General features: G+C 36.7%; 3 protein-coding genes across 4 annotated transcripts in view; 2 read left to right on the top strand and 1 right to left on the bottom strand.

Annotated features, from left to right (window-relative positions):
• tg (thyroglobulin) overlaps window positions 1-1,991 on the top strand; it is a gene marked incomplete at its 5' end in the record, with an annotated part of 33,988 nt that extends 31,997 nt beyond the window's left edge. Inside the window, 4 exons of the mRNA XM_084435501.1 lie at window positions 180-287; window positions 970-1,110; window positions 1,376-1,569; window positions 1,709-1,991. Coding sequence (XP_084291627.1) covers window positions 180-287; window positions 970-1,110; window positions 1,376-1,569; window positions 1,709-1,845 — 580 coding nt within the window. The 3' untranslated portion in view covers window positions 1,846-1,991. The remainder of the gene's footprint in view (window positions 1-179; window positions 288-969; window positions 1,111-1,375; window positions 1,570-1,708) is intronic.
• Window positions 1,992-3,861: 1,870 nt separating this feature from the next.
• Window positions 3,862-9,773, top strand: ccn4b (cellular communication network factor 4b). Of its 2 annotated transcripts, XM_084435332.1 has the most exons (5): window positions 3,862-4,026; window positions 5,825-6,101; window positions 8,097-8,354; window positions 8,469-8,662; window positions 8,853-9,773. In XM_084435332.1, exons 1-5 carry the CDS (start codon window positions 3,979-3,981, stop codon window positions 9,150-9,152), a joined length of 1,077 nt encoding a protein of 358 aa, XP_084291458.1. In that variant the 5' UTR covers window positions 3,862-3,978; the 3' UTR covers window positions 9,153-9,773. The 2 variants fall into 2 exon arrangements, with proteins under 2 accessions (XP_084291458.1, XP_084291459.1); XM_084435333.1 differs by lacking the exon at window positions 3,862-4,026 and having other exon boundaries at window positions 5,831-6,078.
• ndrg1b (N-myc downstream regulated 1b) lies at window positions 9,673-14,434 on the bottom strand. The gene is made up of 14 exons (XM_084435331.1): window positions 14,322-14,434; window positions 13,694-13,799; window positions 13,337-13,457; window positions 12,750-12,812; window positions 12,573-12,633; window positions 12,274-12,360; window positions 12,106-12,162; window positions 11,882-11,982; window positions 11,652-11,714; window positions 11,505-11,556; window positions 11,334-11,381; window positions 11,133-11,168; window positions 10,870-10,921; window positions 9,673-10,727 (listed from the first exon to the last, which is right to left on the bottom strand). The coding sequence occupies exons 1-14, from the start codon at window positions 14,367-14,369 to the stop codon at window positions 10,534-10,536; spliced, it is 1,089 nt and encodes a 362-aa protein (XP_084291457.1). The 5' UTR covers window positions 14,370-14,434; the 3' UTR covers window positions 9,673-10,533.
• Between the last annotated feature and the right edge of the window lie 2,487 nt (window positions 14,435-16,921).

Below are 16,921 nucleotides of genomic sequence, written 5' to 3'. Positions count from 1 at the left end.
TTAAACAGAACTTATAGAACCTGATAAAACCAAGTCTACGTCCAGCTTCATTTCCTGTTGTTGCGATACTGCCCGATGTGTAAAAGTGGCTCCTGTGTTATCAAAATCCTAAGATGCAGATGTAGCCGCCTGTCCCTTGCTATGCATGCCATCCATATCATGGCCCTTTATTTCTACAGAGACCTCTTTATCATCTGTCCAGCTGTGGACATGGCTGAATTCTGGGCAGCAAACACACGGTCCAGTGTTCACATGTACCACCTACCTGAGGACACTGCCTACAACAGGTGCCTCTCATTCCACACACATAATATCATACTTACTTCATTGCACATGACTTGATTCCATTCAAAATAACATCTATCAGATCCAAGAAGAATCTCTGTGTATTCTAAACAGGGTTTGTACAGATACTGTAAAACGAAATTCAAGGACTTTTCAAGCACTTCTTTTTTGGTTTTCAAGGACTACAATGAGAGATCTCACTTATCAAACCATATCTTTATTATCTTTCAAATTCTAAAAAAGGTAGATAGATAAATAAAAAAAACAATAAAACAAAATGGTACAAATAAAGTGCAGCACATGCAATGGCTGTGTGTAACTTTAACCATTAAAAGGATACTATGACAAAGATATCGCTTTCCTTATTCAAACTGATTTTTTTCTCCCTTGAATATATGATTGACCTGAAGAATGAAAGCTGTGTCATACACTTGAATAATTATATGAGCAATATCACGCTCATAGCCATGTGAAATGGCTCTATATCAATATCAGACGGGTGAGAAAAGATAGTTTTATCAATAAAATGAAACTCTATTTTCTAATATAGCCTTTTGTCTTCCAGTAATTCAAGCACTTTTCAGGTACCTTTTCAGAAATATGGCTGTTTTTAAGGGCTTTCCAAGACTTTAAGAACTTTAAGCACCTTGTATGAACCCTGTCTTAAATATATTTTTGTCACAGTGTTGATCTGTCAGCTCCAATGGATGTACAGTTCCTCTTTGGAGTTCCTCTTGCCTCAGAAAAACAAGACCTCTTCAGCTCAAAAGAGAGAATGCTTACTCTGCAAGTCATGAACTACATGACAAACTTCATAAAGTCTGGGTATTTATCAACCATTTTTATATATGTTTTAAAGTTGCGATGTAACAAAAGTACCGACAGATCTTTTCTTCAGATCTGAGTGAAACGAATTATCGAAAAACATCGGTTGTTGATTGGATGGAGGCAGATCTGATCAAATGAAACCTGCATGAATGAGTTGTTCACAATAAGATCACTAGCATGCATTTAGAAAAAAGGGTGAATTTTCATTTCATGCCGACTGTAATGATTTTGCACTGGCCTGTTCATCCTCTGCTCTTCACAGAAACCCCAACCTGCCTCTTGCAACATCTAGGACGTCCTTCAGCAAGCTCTTGCCCCCATGGCCTCAGTTCATGCCTCACCCGGGTGGACGTGGCTATAAAGAGCTGTCCTTTACGCTCAGTAACCGCAAGAACCTCCAGAGCCCTCAGTGTTCCTTCTGGTCTCAATATGTGCTGGCTCTGATCTCCTCTACCGGTTAGTATTGCTCTACACATCCATATAAACTCCTGGTGGTCTTTAAATGTAGAGATTGGAAGATTGCAGTGTTTTTTGGTTGTTTTTTTGACCAGTCATAAATGCTGATTTTGTGCACTTGTAAACCTGATTTTACCAGCCAAATTTTCCTGTGGGACTTCAGTGGGAGATACTGGAGGAATTCAAACTCCAACCCAAGAGCCCAAGTCACTCCCAGATACCAGCTTCCTTCTGACTCCAAGCAAACCTAAATCTGAGAAAGATGCTTACAGTTAGTCTCACAATTTAGATTTACTTGTAATCGCTTGTTCCAGAACCAATTCAGGCTTAGCACTCTGTTATTTTAGTATTTCTACTGATGTAAATCATTGAGTATGAATCAATGAACATTCATAGTAGAACTTAAGCAATAAACTGTATTGAAAACACTTATGGTTTATTCTTCAATGTTCAAATTTTACAACACAATACAATACAACTTTGTCAACCAAGGCTGAAATTTTTTTCTTTGACCACACCAGCATTATAAAACATATCATGCAACAGATGTATTATAAACGGCATACCACATATAGAGATAAATCATATTATTTTAATATATTCAATCTGCAGTGTGTGTGTTTGTGTGTGTGAAAATGATACATAAATATAGAGCATTAGATTATTTCATTAATAATTAATGAGGTGATTTAACATAAAAATGAAGACATCATTCAGTCACATGGAATAAGGACCGACCAAAGTGCCAGGAGAATATATGAGTAATCCTGACCGTTTCACTTTCTGCAAGTTTCCAGATGCTGCCACAGGCTTGTGTGCCACTGACTGAGGGCTATTCTGAGAATGCTAATTATCACTTTATTCCTGGAGATTATAAGAAGCCTTTCCTCTTTGTCTAGACTATTCTGCTCTGGCTGTCTGGACACTTTTGATTACGTTCAGTACACCCATATGAATGAAGTCAAGGTTTAGGGCATTTTCTCAGAATGTGGTATATTTTGTATATTTTCCACATGAACTATGAAACAAAGTTGCACATTTAAGGGCTGAAATATTACAGTTATGTTTTGTTTTTTTTAGTCTGTGGTGTAGGAGATTAGTTTAGAATTTTTACTGTTCTTCTGTTTTGTGCATCAGTGGCAGGCTGCCCAGCAGTCGCTTTTTAATTTGTAAATAGTGGAAACCTCAGCAGTAGTGCTCAATCTTTACCGCATGTGACTTTTAAAATGTAGCTATGCATTTTTACCAGCAAACAATGCACTTAAATCAACATTTATTTATTTGAATGAATTACAGTTCCTTTTTTTATATTTCATGAAATCTAACAGAAAAAAAAGACAAATTATTAGATTTTTTATTAGATTTGTATTATTATTATTGTTGTTCAATACATTACAGTAGTTTCAAGCACTGTAAAAGGAAGTATATTTTTCGTAATATAATGTTAATAGGCTGGTCTTAAACTACCAAAATCACCATAAATCTTCCCCATAAATGACATGGTAATAATGGGATGATAAAATTGTATAACTTTTTTACTGTATTAACCAATTTCTGAACTAAATATTTTTACAGTGCATGTTTTGTTAATCAATTTTAAGTACATTTTAAAATGAGTATTACCAATATCTGGTTTCTTACACCTACATTCTCACCTCCTGTCAGTGCAGGAGGAAATGTTTTTTGGGGACACAGTTCTCTGTCCTGGTCCAACTGCTCTTATCTTGAATTCTTGCTGCTCTCTGGACTTATTTCTCTCCAAATATCAAGCAGTTAGGGTAATATGAGTAATGAATTAACTATGGGTTATCAGATTATCATATCTTCCTCTCCTATTTACATCACTAACCCCTCTGCTTATAAAAAGGAATATCCTGACTATAACAATATTATACTTACTGTAAATGTCCTTCATTGGATTCTTTGACAAGTCAAAAACAGATTGCTCAAAACATCATTGTGCACACACTATGAATTTAAGTTGTTTGGTTCGTGTGTTCCTATGCTGTATATCTTCTGAAGAATAAGTGAGGTTTCAGAATGAATGGCTTGCTTACATTTCATGTCATGCCATAATTATTGCTAGCAAAGACATAGTTACGATGTGAGAAATCTAAACATTTGTCTTCAATGGTAGTAATTTTATAATACGTTATAACTGTTGGAAAAGTTCACTTTCTAAATAATTTAGATGTTTTATTTTGATTCCAACCCCTCCTTGACGATTGAACTGGAGTGAACTGAAGGAAAACTTCCAGAAAACTCCCACTAAATCTGACAGACTGACGAAAAGTGAGACTCCAGTAACTCTGACCGAGTCACTGTGAATGCCACGAGGGAACGCTTGTGGATTGTACCTGTAGAAAACAACATTTCTTGTTTCAATGTATTTCTCTCAGGAATATAGTAATGTGGAGACTCCTGTTGTGGATTCTTTTGACAGCCAGTGTGCACCAGGTAAGTCTTATCATTCTGTTGATTTAACGCAGTATTTTAATATAAAAATGCAACTAAAGGCGTTTTTTTAAACAATTAAAGAAAACAAGAAGAATATAAACTGCCTGTTAGCTCAGTAAAGTACAAAGCGCGAGACGCTGTAGCTGGTTCTTGGAAAGCACGATTTGACTTTAAAATGCATTGCCTACTTGCACATTCATTCCAACCCTCAAATTATAAATAAAAACCTAAATTATAATTTTTTCCAAAACGGAAAATGACAGTTTGATTGGTCATCATGATGACAATAATGTTTTTTTATTTTATTTTACCACATTTGTTGACGTCTTTGCACTAACAAATGTGCTGTCATGTACAGAATATAATTTAACGCGCATGTGCAGCCTCGATACTAGTAGCAGCCTACAACATTTTGATTAAAAATGTGAAATTTCTTATGCAACAGTTAGGCTATATAAAAAGGTATTGATGTAGGCTATGGGAGCAGTTATTTGCACTATGTACAAATAGCAAAATATCTATAATTACACTAAGTGCAAGTAGCAATAGATTATAGTAGTATCTTTGCAATAAGTGTAATTAGTAATTAGATACTATTTATATTTATAAATAGTGGCAGATACTATTATTAGCTTCTCAGTGTTGTTGTACATTAAGTTTGCAATAATAACAGATAGTAAATTATTATTTTTATAAAAATAATTCAATAGATGCCGCCTTATTGGAGAGGCTGCTCACTGCAGAGCAAATGGGTGGAGCTTATGTCTAGCTCCTCCTCGCTAGACAAAATGTCATTTGTAATTGTAATGTAAAATGTCATTTGGCCCCAATGGGTGGAGCTAAAATATCCAACAACTCTATCCTTCCACCCCATTAGATGTCCAGAGAGTTGGAGCTGGACGTCATTTGACTCTGCAGTGAGTACCACTTGCCTTATTGGGACAATAAGCCCTCCCACACCTATTCCTAACCCTAACTGATAAACACTTTATTATTAAACACACACTAGATACTTTTTTTTTTCTTTTTTTTTTTACACTTTATTTCCACTTTTAGAATTTTTGCAAAATTTTTATTGAAAATAAATGCCTTTCTGATCTGATTTGAGATGGGAAAAGGGAGTAGAGCGAGTTTGGCAAAAGGCAGATTCGAACTCTATTTGCGTAAAATTTCTGCAACACGCCTTACCCTATTACAGCCGTTGACAAATCTGCATCTTCCTTAATTTTGTCCGGCCCATCCAGACGTCAGTGGGTGGAGTTAGTTTAAATGGCCAACAAGGCAGGCTATTTGCACTTTGTGCACTTAGTTACACTCCATTGATGGCCAATACCGTACATCTCACACAAAAATTGGCCTGGTCTGGAACAGTGCGTAGCTACGTTTGTAGTGGTTTTTCAGAGATTTACTCTTCTCTTCTTCCCTTCTGTTCTAATCTGGGTTTCCATTTCATCCACTGTTGAGAGAAACACAGTCTGATTTACTGGAGCGAGAGAACAAATGAGACTGAGAACCAAAACTGTTGCAGGCAGTGTTTGATTTACAAAAAGGCAAACTTATGTGACAATAATGTTGCGTTTCTCTCTTTTTGGATCTCTGTTCAGATGAGCAATTTTTTTATATAGATAAACAGTAGGCCTAATTCTGTTTAAAAGTGATTATGTGCTATTTTATTGTTCATATTAGAAGTTTTGGGAGCCTATTAAAATGGTCCAATTTCAATGTAATTTCAAAGCAAACTCTCTGTTGCCCCAAAGTGGCTAAAGGTGGCATATCTCCTCTCTTCTCTTCCACACAGGCCAGTTCCCACAACTCCACAGACTCTCCTCTTGTCACCACAGATTTGGACCCTTATAACCGAAATCGATACTGCAATTGGCCCTGTAAGTGCCCCAAGAGTGCCCCTGTTTGCCCACATGGGGTTAGCCTGTTGACAGATGGATGTGACTGCTGCAAGGCCTGTGCCAAGCAGGTGGGGGAAACCTGTAATGAGAGAGATACCTGTGACTATCATAAAGGACTTTACTGTGACTACAGCGCTGACAAGCCGAGGTACGAAAAAGGAGTGTGTGCATGTAAGTGACCCCACATATTCTTTAACTGGCTTGGCTTCATTTCATATGCATTTGATGAAATATACAGAATAGTTAGAACACAATTTGCAAGAAATGTTTATTTTGTGTAAATGTGAAGAATTTCACTAAAACATTTTAAAAGATGAAAAATATAATGCATCTAAGACCCCCCCCCCCCCCCCCCCACATATTTATACTGTACATATATACAAAACATATATTATCAGCATAATAATTTGACTGATAATGATTTTTAAAAGATGAAAATATAAATAATGTGTGTATAATGCATGTATATAAAATATACTAAATAATAAAATAAAAATTACATGACATAACACTTAGTGTTTGGTTTGTCCCTCCATTTTATTTAACTAGACCAAGATGCAGAAGCAGAATATACATTGTTTTTTTTTATTTATGTATCATTATTTATTTCTTTATTTAAATTTGAGCACATATGAAATCTATCTGTTTTTGTCCAGGTTTTAAATCTTAGATTTTCAAAATGTTGTCTTTGACATCTGGACTGGACCCCACAATATTGGAAAATAATGTAAATATTAATATACTCAAATTAAACGTATACTATTACAACAGTTTTTAGTACCAACAGATTAAATGCAATATCTACTTTTCTTATTCTGTGTGTAATGGAAATTTTTATTCTAGCCAGCTTATACCATATTCCAGATGTTAAAGAAACTGCAAGTTGCATATCATCTTCTTCCTTATAGCTGAAGACGAGTTCAAAAGGGCATTCGCAGAAGAACAATTAGTTTTCTCTAAAACGGATAAGCTCGCTTGCACTAAGAGCAAAGTTGTTGCATTGGGAAATATATATTCAATTGTTTTTAATGACATATGTGTGTAAGTGTGTGCGTATAACAAAGGGGTGTTAGAATAAGTGTGAGTTTTCTCTGTATATAAGCTGGACAGAAAGGGGAAGTCGGCGCTTCTCATATCAGACTCTGACTGTTGTGTGAACTGCCTTTCTTGCAAGAAATAAAGCTTATACTTTATAACTTTTGAAATCTCCAACTGTCTTCCAATTATTATTTAAAGTCTAGAAAGAATTTCCACGACATGTGTCAAATTGGTACTCTGGCACAAAACCTTTTAGGCTGTCCAGTATTGTTTCTTGTCCTTGACCTAAAGGATTAGTTCACTTTAAAATGAAAATTACCCCATGATTTACTCACCCTCTCAAGCCATTCTAGGTGTATATGACTTTCTTCTTTCAGACGAATACAATTGGAGTTATATAAAAAAAAAAGTCATGGCTCTTCCAAGCTTTATAATGGCAGTGAATTGCAACCAACAGATTGAAGCTCAAAAACGTGCATCCATCCATCATAAACAAACTTCACACGGCTCTGGGGGGTTAATAAAGGCCTTCTGAAGTGAAGTGATGCGTATGTGTAAGAAAAATATTCATATTTAACACATTACAAAGTAAAATTCTAGCTTCCAGCCAAATGGCCATACGCAGTCCACTTGCCCCTAATGCGCAACTTACGCAACTAATGACATCGGAAGTAGCGTAGTGCGTTAATGGCGTGGCGTAAATATCAGCAGTACGTCGCATTACTCACATAAGTTGCGCTTTACACTTAAGTGGAATCTGTATGTTCGTTTGACCGGAAGCTAGTTATTTTACTTTAGAAAGTTTTAAATATGATTTTTTTTTTTACACAAACTCATCGCTTTGCTTCAGAAGGCCTTTATTAACCCCCCAGAGCCGTGTGAAGTTTGTTTATGATGGATGGATGCACGTTTTTGATTTTCAATCTGTTGGTTGCAATCCACTGCCATTATCAAGCTTGGAAGAGCCAGGATATTTGTTTTAATATAACTCTGATTGTATTCGTCTGAAAGAAGAAAGTCAAATACACCTAGAATGGCTTTAGGGTGAGTAAAGCATGGGCTCATTTTCATTTGAAAGTGAACTTTTCCTTTAAGGAAATAAATGATCCAGTCTCTTCTGTGTTTCAGATGTTATGGGAACAGGCTGTGAGTATAACGGTGTGATTTACCGTAATGGCCAAAGTTTCCAGCCCAATTGTAAGTACCGCTGTCTGTGTGTGAATGGGGCAATTGGATGTGTGTCTCTCTGCACCGAGTCCCTGCCACCCCGGGTCTGGTGTCAGTCGCCCAAGCGAGTGAAGATCACAGGCCAATGTTGTGAGAAATGGATCTGCGAAGAGTCCCGTAAACCACGCAAGACCAACCCCAGACATGCCCCTGAGGAGGGTGAGCAGTGCGTTATTTTGTTTTGCGTGGTGATACATGTCCATAAGAATACTATAACATTTTTAGTTCTTCATCATTGACGAATCTCACACCTTTTCTTAATGTCTTTTTCAGAGTCCCTCACCACTAATGATATCTGGCATAAAAATTGCATTACCCAGACTACCCCATGGAGTCCCTGCTCAAAGACCTGTGGCCGGGGCACATCATTGCGCATTTCTAATGACAATGCTGGCTGTGTGATGGAGAAAGAGACCCGACTGTGTAACCTCCGACCTTGTGAGGTCGACATCACCAAGCACTTTAGAGTAAGAATACATTTTTTTTTAATTATATTTAATTTGCTGACCCATCTCTACTTTTCCTCACTTACTTTAATGATAGAATATGAATAATCTAAGTTGCCCATCCCTGATCTAAATGATTTTTAGATCGATATTGATTGATTAATTGATTGATTGCTTGTCTGTCTGTCTGTCTGTCATATCTGTGACTCAGCCGGGTAAAAAGTGCCTGAACATTTACCGTGAGCCAGAGTTTCAGAACTTCACCATCTCAGGCTGCATCAGTAAGAAGGCGTATTGGCCCAAGTACTGTGGAATCTGTACTGATGAGCGCTGCTGCATCCCCTACAAGTCTAAGACCATTGAGGTGGAGTTTGAGTGTCCAAATGGATCAGTTCTTACTTGGAAATACATGTGGATCAACGCGTGCTTTTGCAACCTCTCCTGCAGGAATCCAAACGATATCTTCGCAGATCTCGAGCAATACTATGAGTTCAATGAGATTGTTAACTAATAACCGAGAGCCAGATGCAATCTCTTTTTATGGCATCCTTGCATTCACATTTGTAGCCTATGAAAAGCATCCATGATCACAGTGTGACAGAAACAGGGATGTTTTTTGAAAGGAATCGTTCACTGTTGATGAGAAATCATATCGGATGGTTTATGAATGAAAATAAGCACAGTTACTCATATTGAGATGGATTGTGAGGGGAATGTTAGTTCAGACTGAGGGACATTATGGTACAAGATTTATGAGAGACAAAACATTTTAAATTTAAGATGTTCTGTTGACTTACCGCTACAAATCTGTGCAAAGTTAGAAAGAAAATCACTTTTTGTATTTTACGAAAAATGTTTAATAAAAAATATTGCCTTCAACGATAAAAGGAATTCTCCTTAAAGGAATACTCATACTGTAGCAATCTGTTTTTGAAAATATATATTTGAGTTAAAATGGTGTTACATTTTTTTTATTCTGAAATACATATTCTGAAATATACAAGAGAAGTGACAGAGATCTTTTTGTTATTCAGACATTTATTTTGCCAAGTTGGTGGTGTTCATATTTAATTCTGGAAATATTCTGAAATGTATCTCTTTATTTAATAAAAAAGACATATGCTTTTCTTTATGCATTTGCTTGTATTTCTATTGTCACTCGATAGAGTAATTTACATTTAAAATTCATGACACATAAATATATTGGATGTAATTATACTTTGTTTTAGATGTTATATAGCAGTGAGACTGACTAAATTTACTGTTATATTTTATTAATACAGTTGTTAAATACAAAGTTATTTTACCAACATTCAAAGATTTTACAGTAGCCACCTACCACCTGAAATGATTCAGATAAAATATTTTGTAGACTACCTGTGGTCATTCTCTCTATACTAACCAATAGGCTACTGTCAAGTATATTTGACATTACTCTCATCAATTACAAGTATAGAATTTATATGTAATAAGAAATTATAATGTATAAAAAAAAAAAAACCAAACATTCAGCCTTACCAGAAAACCCTCCAACACAAACACGCACACACTTTGTACAGCTGTACTGTACACATCACATAGAACCTTATATTATATCATTATCAAATATTACAAATTGTACAAGTAATAAAATGGTAATTTACAAATGTTTTAGATATTTAAAACCAATTGCCTGCAGGTCTATTAAGTAGGCATACGTGCAATATTTGTTTGCAGTGAGGGCTATCTCTATTCTAATATCCCTTGTGATAAACACTATGATACATGAAACATTATCAAATCACGGGAGCATCAGCTTTCAGGTTCAAATTCTGTCATTTTAGGTCCAATTTTAAACCGCCTGCTGAGTTCCATTCAGATTTCCATTCAGGTGGTGTAATTTCACGAGGCGTTCAGCAGGACTGCTCGACGGAAAGTGTGGGACCTGAGGAACTGTGCTCGATGTTTGTGGCGCTCTCCATGGAGACGTCAGTGTGGGAACGTCCACGCTGCTCATCCGTCGTGTTTGTACCGCTGCGGTTGCGGTTGAGGGATGAGTTACTGGCCGTACGAGATCGAGACAGACGGGTCATACTGACAGAGGGCACTGTGGGGAAGAACACAGTGAAGAACACGATTTTCTTACATATAAAATGTCATATGAATATTATTTATTTATTACGTAGCCTATATATAGCCTATATATTTGATAATAGTTCAGTATTGTTGTTAAAATAACGTGTGCTTACTGTAGCCAATCCCCTGGATAAAATATTTGAAAGCTTCTATTAGTTTTTCTGGCTGCAAGAGAACATAAACAAGTAGTGTAAATTTGCTTATAACCACTGTAATATCAAATATCTAAATGAACAATGCAGATTTGAATGCGTGTTTCAATATCAAAAATCTATATGCAAATGATATATGATATATATATATATATATATATATATATATATATATATATATATATATATATATATATATATTATAGGCTATTTAAGATATATACCTGATCAATCTGAGGCAGGCCGCCACAGTCAGCCATCTAGAATAAAAGCCAAATATTAAAAATGACACTTCAACCATTAAAAACTAAGGATGCGCAAAATATCTGTACCATATAAGTCAAATTATTATATCCATATATAGCTATTTATCAAAGATATTTTCGGGTTTGAGTGATTGCAATAGAAATGGTAAGTTCACTGACCTTGAGAAAGGTGGTTGTTGTTGGATTCATTCTGGAGTTGCTGTCAACCTGTGAGGTCAAATATTTAGATAACCATTATATAATGTTTTGTCTCCAATTTATTTGCAGTATATACTCAATAATGGGGAAATTGTTGCAACCAATCGACCTTAAAGAAATAACTTTTCTCACCACAGCATCCACAGCTGGAGAATTATCACCCACTATCAGCAAAACTGGACACCTGTAATAAAGACAAACCATTTAGACAAAACACAACTGTGAGGTCTAATGCACTACTCAAAATCAGTATGTTTACTGTCGTCAGGTGGGACTTACTGGAGTGTTTGTACATTAACGTTTCCTCCTTGTACCGGTCTCTCGATCTCCAGATCCCGTCGGCTGAGAAAAGAAGGAAATATGATTTCAGAGGCTTTCAGTAACTTATTGGTGAATTTCAACTTTTTTCTCTGCTGTATTTCAATAAATAGATGCTGTAAAGTTTATTAAAACAGTCGAACCCAGGAACTGAGTGCCTGCGGTGCAGACACAAATTTCATTAGTGATACCTTTTGTAGGACTTGACAAACTGCTGCAGGTTAGACTGGTTTACATTATTTGCAATGAGATGACGGAAGGTTGAGATCAGTTCATGATTATGTATCTCCTCCTACATCAAAACAAGCAATACATTGAGAATTAATTTGCATGTATTTATATTCATTATAAGTTCATCTTTTTATTATATAATCAAATTAGTATTTTTTTATAATATATATTCAACAGTTCTCACCTTTCCAAACAGGTGTGATATTACAGTATCAGGGAGAGCGTGAGTCCAGCTTGTAATCTGTTGAAAATGTCACACAAATATATGAGCTCCTTCAAATTAGTTTAATAATCCAATCATTTCAAATCTCATAAGAATGCAAATCTAGCAGTAAGAAACCAGCTTTTGTACCTTTTGTGCTGCCCAGTCCATAAAACCCTCTGCCTGAGCGCTCATATTAATCAGAAGAAGACCTTCAACCATGTCTGGGTGTTTTAGCTTTAAGAGATACATGCAAAAAACAATAATTATGAAAAACTGAATATTCACCTCTGGAATGTGGTTGGCACAACAAGCAAGCATGTGATAATAATGAGCAGGATTACACTGCAAGTATCAACATTGCTTTGTAGCAAGAGTTGCAGAACTGTAATCTGTGATATTCAAGGCCATTCAAAATGCAACTGAGAGGAAAAGTGTATAAAACTCACTGCAAAGCGGGCAAGGATATTGGCTCCAGCACCGACTGCCATTCCAATCACACTCGTCAGACTATAAGGGAAAAAGAGCAAGCATTCAAGCTGGTCTGGATCAAGAGTGCTCATAAGAGCCTCCATAATAAGAGATACACATCTAAGATGGGTTTTATACCAGCATTGAAGACTTACCCAAAGTGCTCAAGGACCATAGGGATGGTCTCTGAGAGCTGATCCATCGAAGGGTAGGTATACCTACAACAACAGACAGTGGTTTATTTGTTAGCCTTACACATGTGGAACAATATGGAGGTCAAATACTATGACGGTCCAATTAAACAGCACAACATGTTATTCGGGACTGGTTGATGGCCTTCCAGGCATTAGCGAGGTCATAATCTGTCTGGATGCTGTTTTGGATGGTTGGATTATGGGCAATGGATGTCAGTTACGTTGCTGTAGCAGATGGCAGATCATAAATGTTCTTTACTCCCCTTAGACCCTATAAGTGACATGCTGACCTACATGCTGCCAGTCTGGTGCCTTAGGTTGCAGATTAAAGCGGGCTGCGTTATATTTCCTAAAACAGACCCGCTCCAAATGAGCAGATTTGAAATGGATTTCCTGTCTTAGAAGTTAAACCAAAGCTGTTTTTGTCTTTGTTTGACAATGAGAGAGAGCAACCATTCATTTGCTTAAGATTTTAGTTAATTGTATCCCTTTGGATGCTCTGATAGACCTGAAACCATAATCAGGTGGTATAATGAACTCTTACTTACTCTGTGGAGAGTGTGCTGGCACCCTCCTGCTGTCCCGGGGCGTCAACATGGCACACAGCAAAGTGTTGCATGATCTCATGCATGTCTTTTTGATTAAAGAGTGACTCAAAACAGCTCTTATCTGCACAACAAAGAACACAACTGTGGTACTAAGCCTTTTATATTCATACACATGTTTTTCAGTCCAGTAAGACAGAATACATAAGATGTTATATACAGTTTTAAGAGCACTGGAACTTGCATTGATACTGTTGCTTTAAAAACACACACACACACTGAGCACATTTCTCTTGCAGAAAAGTCGTACAGACACAGCTTCTGCACAAGGGAGTGAGAAGGTTTAGAGGAGATTCTTACGGTTCAGTCCGATGTCATGGAATGTCAGGATGATAGGCCGGTTGCCCCTCGGGACACCCTTCATGGTGCAGTGCACCTTACCAAATGAAGTCTCCACATCATCCTCCTGCAAGAGCAAAGTTATGGTCAGGTTTGTAACATCTAACCTGCATTCATATCAAAAACTGATCAAATCAGATGAAAAACAAAAGTTTAGTTGGAGAATAATCTTATTTTGCAATGCTTTAGAGTTTTTATTTTATGGAGAGAAATTTATCATACTCATTAATCTCATTCATTCTCAATCACTGCAGTCATGCCAAAATATATGGTTCACGTATTTGAACGTATTTATTGCAACGTTTCCCTCAGTTCATCAGACAATTTTTTTTATATTGCACACCAAAAATCCACCCTATAGTCTTAAATAGCATATTATTTCTCACAAAAACATCAAAGCACCTTGACCGGATATAGAAGAGCTGCTGGACAGTAAACAACACAAATGCCATCAACAGACAACAAATATCACCATCAAAACCCCCTTAAAAGCTCAAATAAAACATGCAACATCCTTTGTATCCACTGTTCTAACACAGTAGGCTGTACAACAATAGCAGAAGATCAATCAAATCATATCAGAACTCACAGTGATGTCAATTTCAAAGACGCTGTCCTCAGAGTCCTCCAGTACCATGGTTACGGTTGTGGAAGGTGTATTTGAATAGAGTAGATCCTGTTTTATTGCTGCCTCAAGCTCTGAGTTGCACAGAATGCACTGAGCTCTGGGTTTATATATCCTTGTTTACAGTGTGGCGTAAACATCCCACTCCCAGCATGCTTTTAGTGGCCAGAAGGAGCCTAATTCTTATGGAAAGCTCCACAAATTGGATCAGTAAGTTAAGCAGGACACTGTATCACTGAACACGTCCCACCTCTTTGGTGTTCCCAATTAAGGTATGTAAACATTTGAATGAGTCACATGCACAGTTGATGGACCCCGTTAACTTCCATAGTATGGAGGAAAAAAATATTATGGAAGTCAATGGGGCCCAACAACTGTTTGGTTACCCAATTTCTCCCAAATATTTTCTTTTGTATTCAGCAGAAGGAGGAAAATCATACAGGTTTGGAACAACCTGAGTGAGTAAATGATGACAGATTTTTTTTTTTTTTTTTGGGGTTAACTATCCCTTTAAACTGTTTTGGACTTGAACTGCACAAAACGCTTAATAGATAGTTCACCCAAAAATGAAAATTCTGTCCAAAAAGCTAAGACAATCTATTTAAAATGCCATTGCAAAGAAAAGAAAGACAGTCAGAGCTCACATCAGGCATGTATCACTGTCTAGCACTTAAGGAACCTTGATCTCAGTAATTGATCTAAAGTACTCTGTTTACAGGTCATCATAACAGCGCTAAGCTCATTTAGCATAATGACAACGTGCAACCTGTTTGTGCAGGCGTGAGGCAGTTCGGGGCAGATGGCATTTCTGTGGTCCAGACGTCATTGCTGCTGAGAGCCCCTATACGAGTGTCCCTGTCAAGCACACGACAGTGGCCCGCAAGCAGTACTGAAATGGTCTTGGATCAGTGACAAAGCAAGCTGTTTCTTCAGTCCTCATTGTGCCACTTTTACAGAACTGATGGCTACTGTTAATGATTCAGCAAATCTATATGTATGCAGCACAACTGTTTTCAACATGGATTATAAGAAATGTTTCTTGAGCACTAAATCAGCATATTAGAATGATTTCTGAATGATCATGTGACACTGAAGACTGGAGTAATGATGCTGAAAATTCAATAATATTCAACAAAGTTACAGTTTTCAGTCTATTCTCTCTTTTTTGATTAAATAAATGCAGCCTTGTTAAGAATAAAAGACTTCTTTCAAGAACATTTTAATATAATAATTTTAAAATAAAGGTATAGGCTAATTTGTTAACTGTTATATGCCAGTCATTTAATGCAGCCTAATATGATATTTGCTGGAGTGATCTTAGTGCTGCTAGAGAAAGGCAATGCATGTATATTAGTAAAGGGTTAAGAGGGGCCATATGTGATCCTGATCAGTGAAGGGACAGTGTCAGCCCATCTGCCATGAGACAGCTGTTTCATGCTCTGTCTGTACAGCTTGTGACTGTTACACTGGCACACCTGATTTTACATTGAAAATACAGAACAAATATTTTATCAAAAACCTTTGTTGAAATATTTTATTTGGAATTTCACAAAAAAAAAAAAAAAAGTTGAAATTGCACTTAAAAAAAGTTATTTATGAAAAAACAAAACTTTCAAACAAACAAACAATAAAAAATGTTTTAAACAAAACTTGATCTGTTTGTGTGCCTATCATCATCCATATTGCATGATGCAGAATGATTCTGGGTCTCCTGCATACATTTTTTTCAACAATCACTAAATCAACAATTACAGACTGCATTTAATGAACAGTTGTTTTATACTGATATGTAATTGTTTGCCGATGTTCTCTCAAATACAAAGTTCGGTCATTAAAATCTAGATGGCGCAGGCTGATAGGTCCTTTACTCGATCTGCTCGTTCTCTATAGGACACAGCTGATTGTTTCCTGCTGTACATCAGTGTACACTGAGCTCACTGCTAAACCTTCAAATACTTGGTCAGCATTTGCTATAGCAGTTGCAGCACACTTTCAGAAACCCTCCACCTTCCCCAGCTCCACCTGTATAGATCTGCCACAGGTGATTCATGTACGTTATATTGTACAGCAGCAGCATGTCTTGCTAACAGCAGCGTGCTGTGTATGTATTTGGCAGTATAGCAAGTCCCGTGCTTACCTGCCTGAAGCAGCAGTAATATCCTATAGCAGCAGCAGCAGATTATTCCGCCAAGACCAAAAATATCAACATTGTCAGATCCATCACAATGTCAAACAGTCCGAGAGTTGTCATGACAGAGCTCTCATTAATTGCATTCAGCATACTGGAGGAGAGCCAGTGTAAATAATTTTTTTTTAATTTTTTTTTTTTTTTATTCTAAACATGTTTAGACTACTTAGTTGAACTCAAACAATAGTAGCTATACTATTCCCTATTAGCCTACTGACTAAGTAACAACTGACATGGCCTATCCATCTGTTGCTTGACATATGTGAGCCTCATCTTTTATTAGGCAATGACCTGCATAAATTCTAAACCAGACAGAGTACTTAACCTATAAGGGGCGATGTAAAAATAAATCTAATGACCTCATTACAGATAGCAT

Source organism: Rutilus rutilus (genome assembly GCF_951802725.1).
Source record: "Rutilus rutilus genome assembly, chromosome: 17".
NCBI classification, from domain to species: Eukaryota; Metazoa; Chordata; class Actinopteri; order Cypriniformes; family Leuciscidae; genus Rutilus; species Rutilus rutilus.
Note: the sequence above shows the minus strand (reverse complement) of the source record. Positions and strands in the feature narration are given on the sequence as shown.

Excerpts from the sequence above, each read along its gene's own strand:
- ccn4b (XM_084435332.1), top strand. The coding sequence starts at position 3,979 with ATGTGGAGACTCCTGTTGTGGATTCTTTTGACAGCCAGTGTGCACCAG. Across the intron at positions 4,027-5,824 it reads TGACAGCCAGTGTGCACCAG|GCCAGTTCCCACAACTCCAC; the intron begins GTAAGTCTTATC and ends TCTTCCACACAG. Across the intron at positions 8,355-8,468 it reads CAGACATGCCCCTGAGGAGG|AGTCCCTCACCACTAATGAT; the intron begins GTGAGCAGTGCG and ends TGTCTTTTTCAG.
- ndrg1b (XM_084435331.1), bottom strand. The coding sequence starts at position 14,369 with ATGGTACTGGAGGACTCTGAGGACAGCGTCTTTGAAATTGACATCACT. Across the intron at positions 13,458-13,693 it reads CCATGACATCGGACTGAACC|ATAAGAGCTGTTTTGAGTCA; the intron begins GTAAGAATCTCC and ends TTTGTTGTGCAG. Across the intron at positions 11,169-11,333 it reads CAACAACCACCTTTCTCAAG|ATGGCTGACTGTGGCGGCCT; the intron begins GTCAGTGAACTT and ends CTTTTATTCTAG.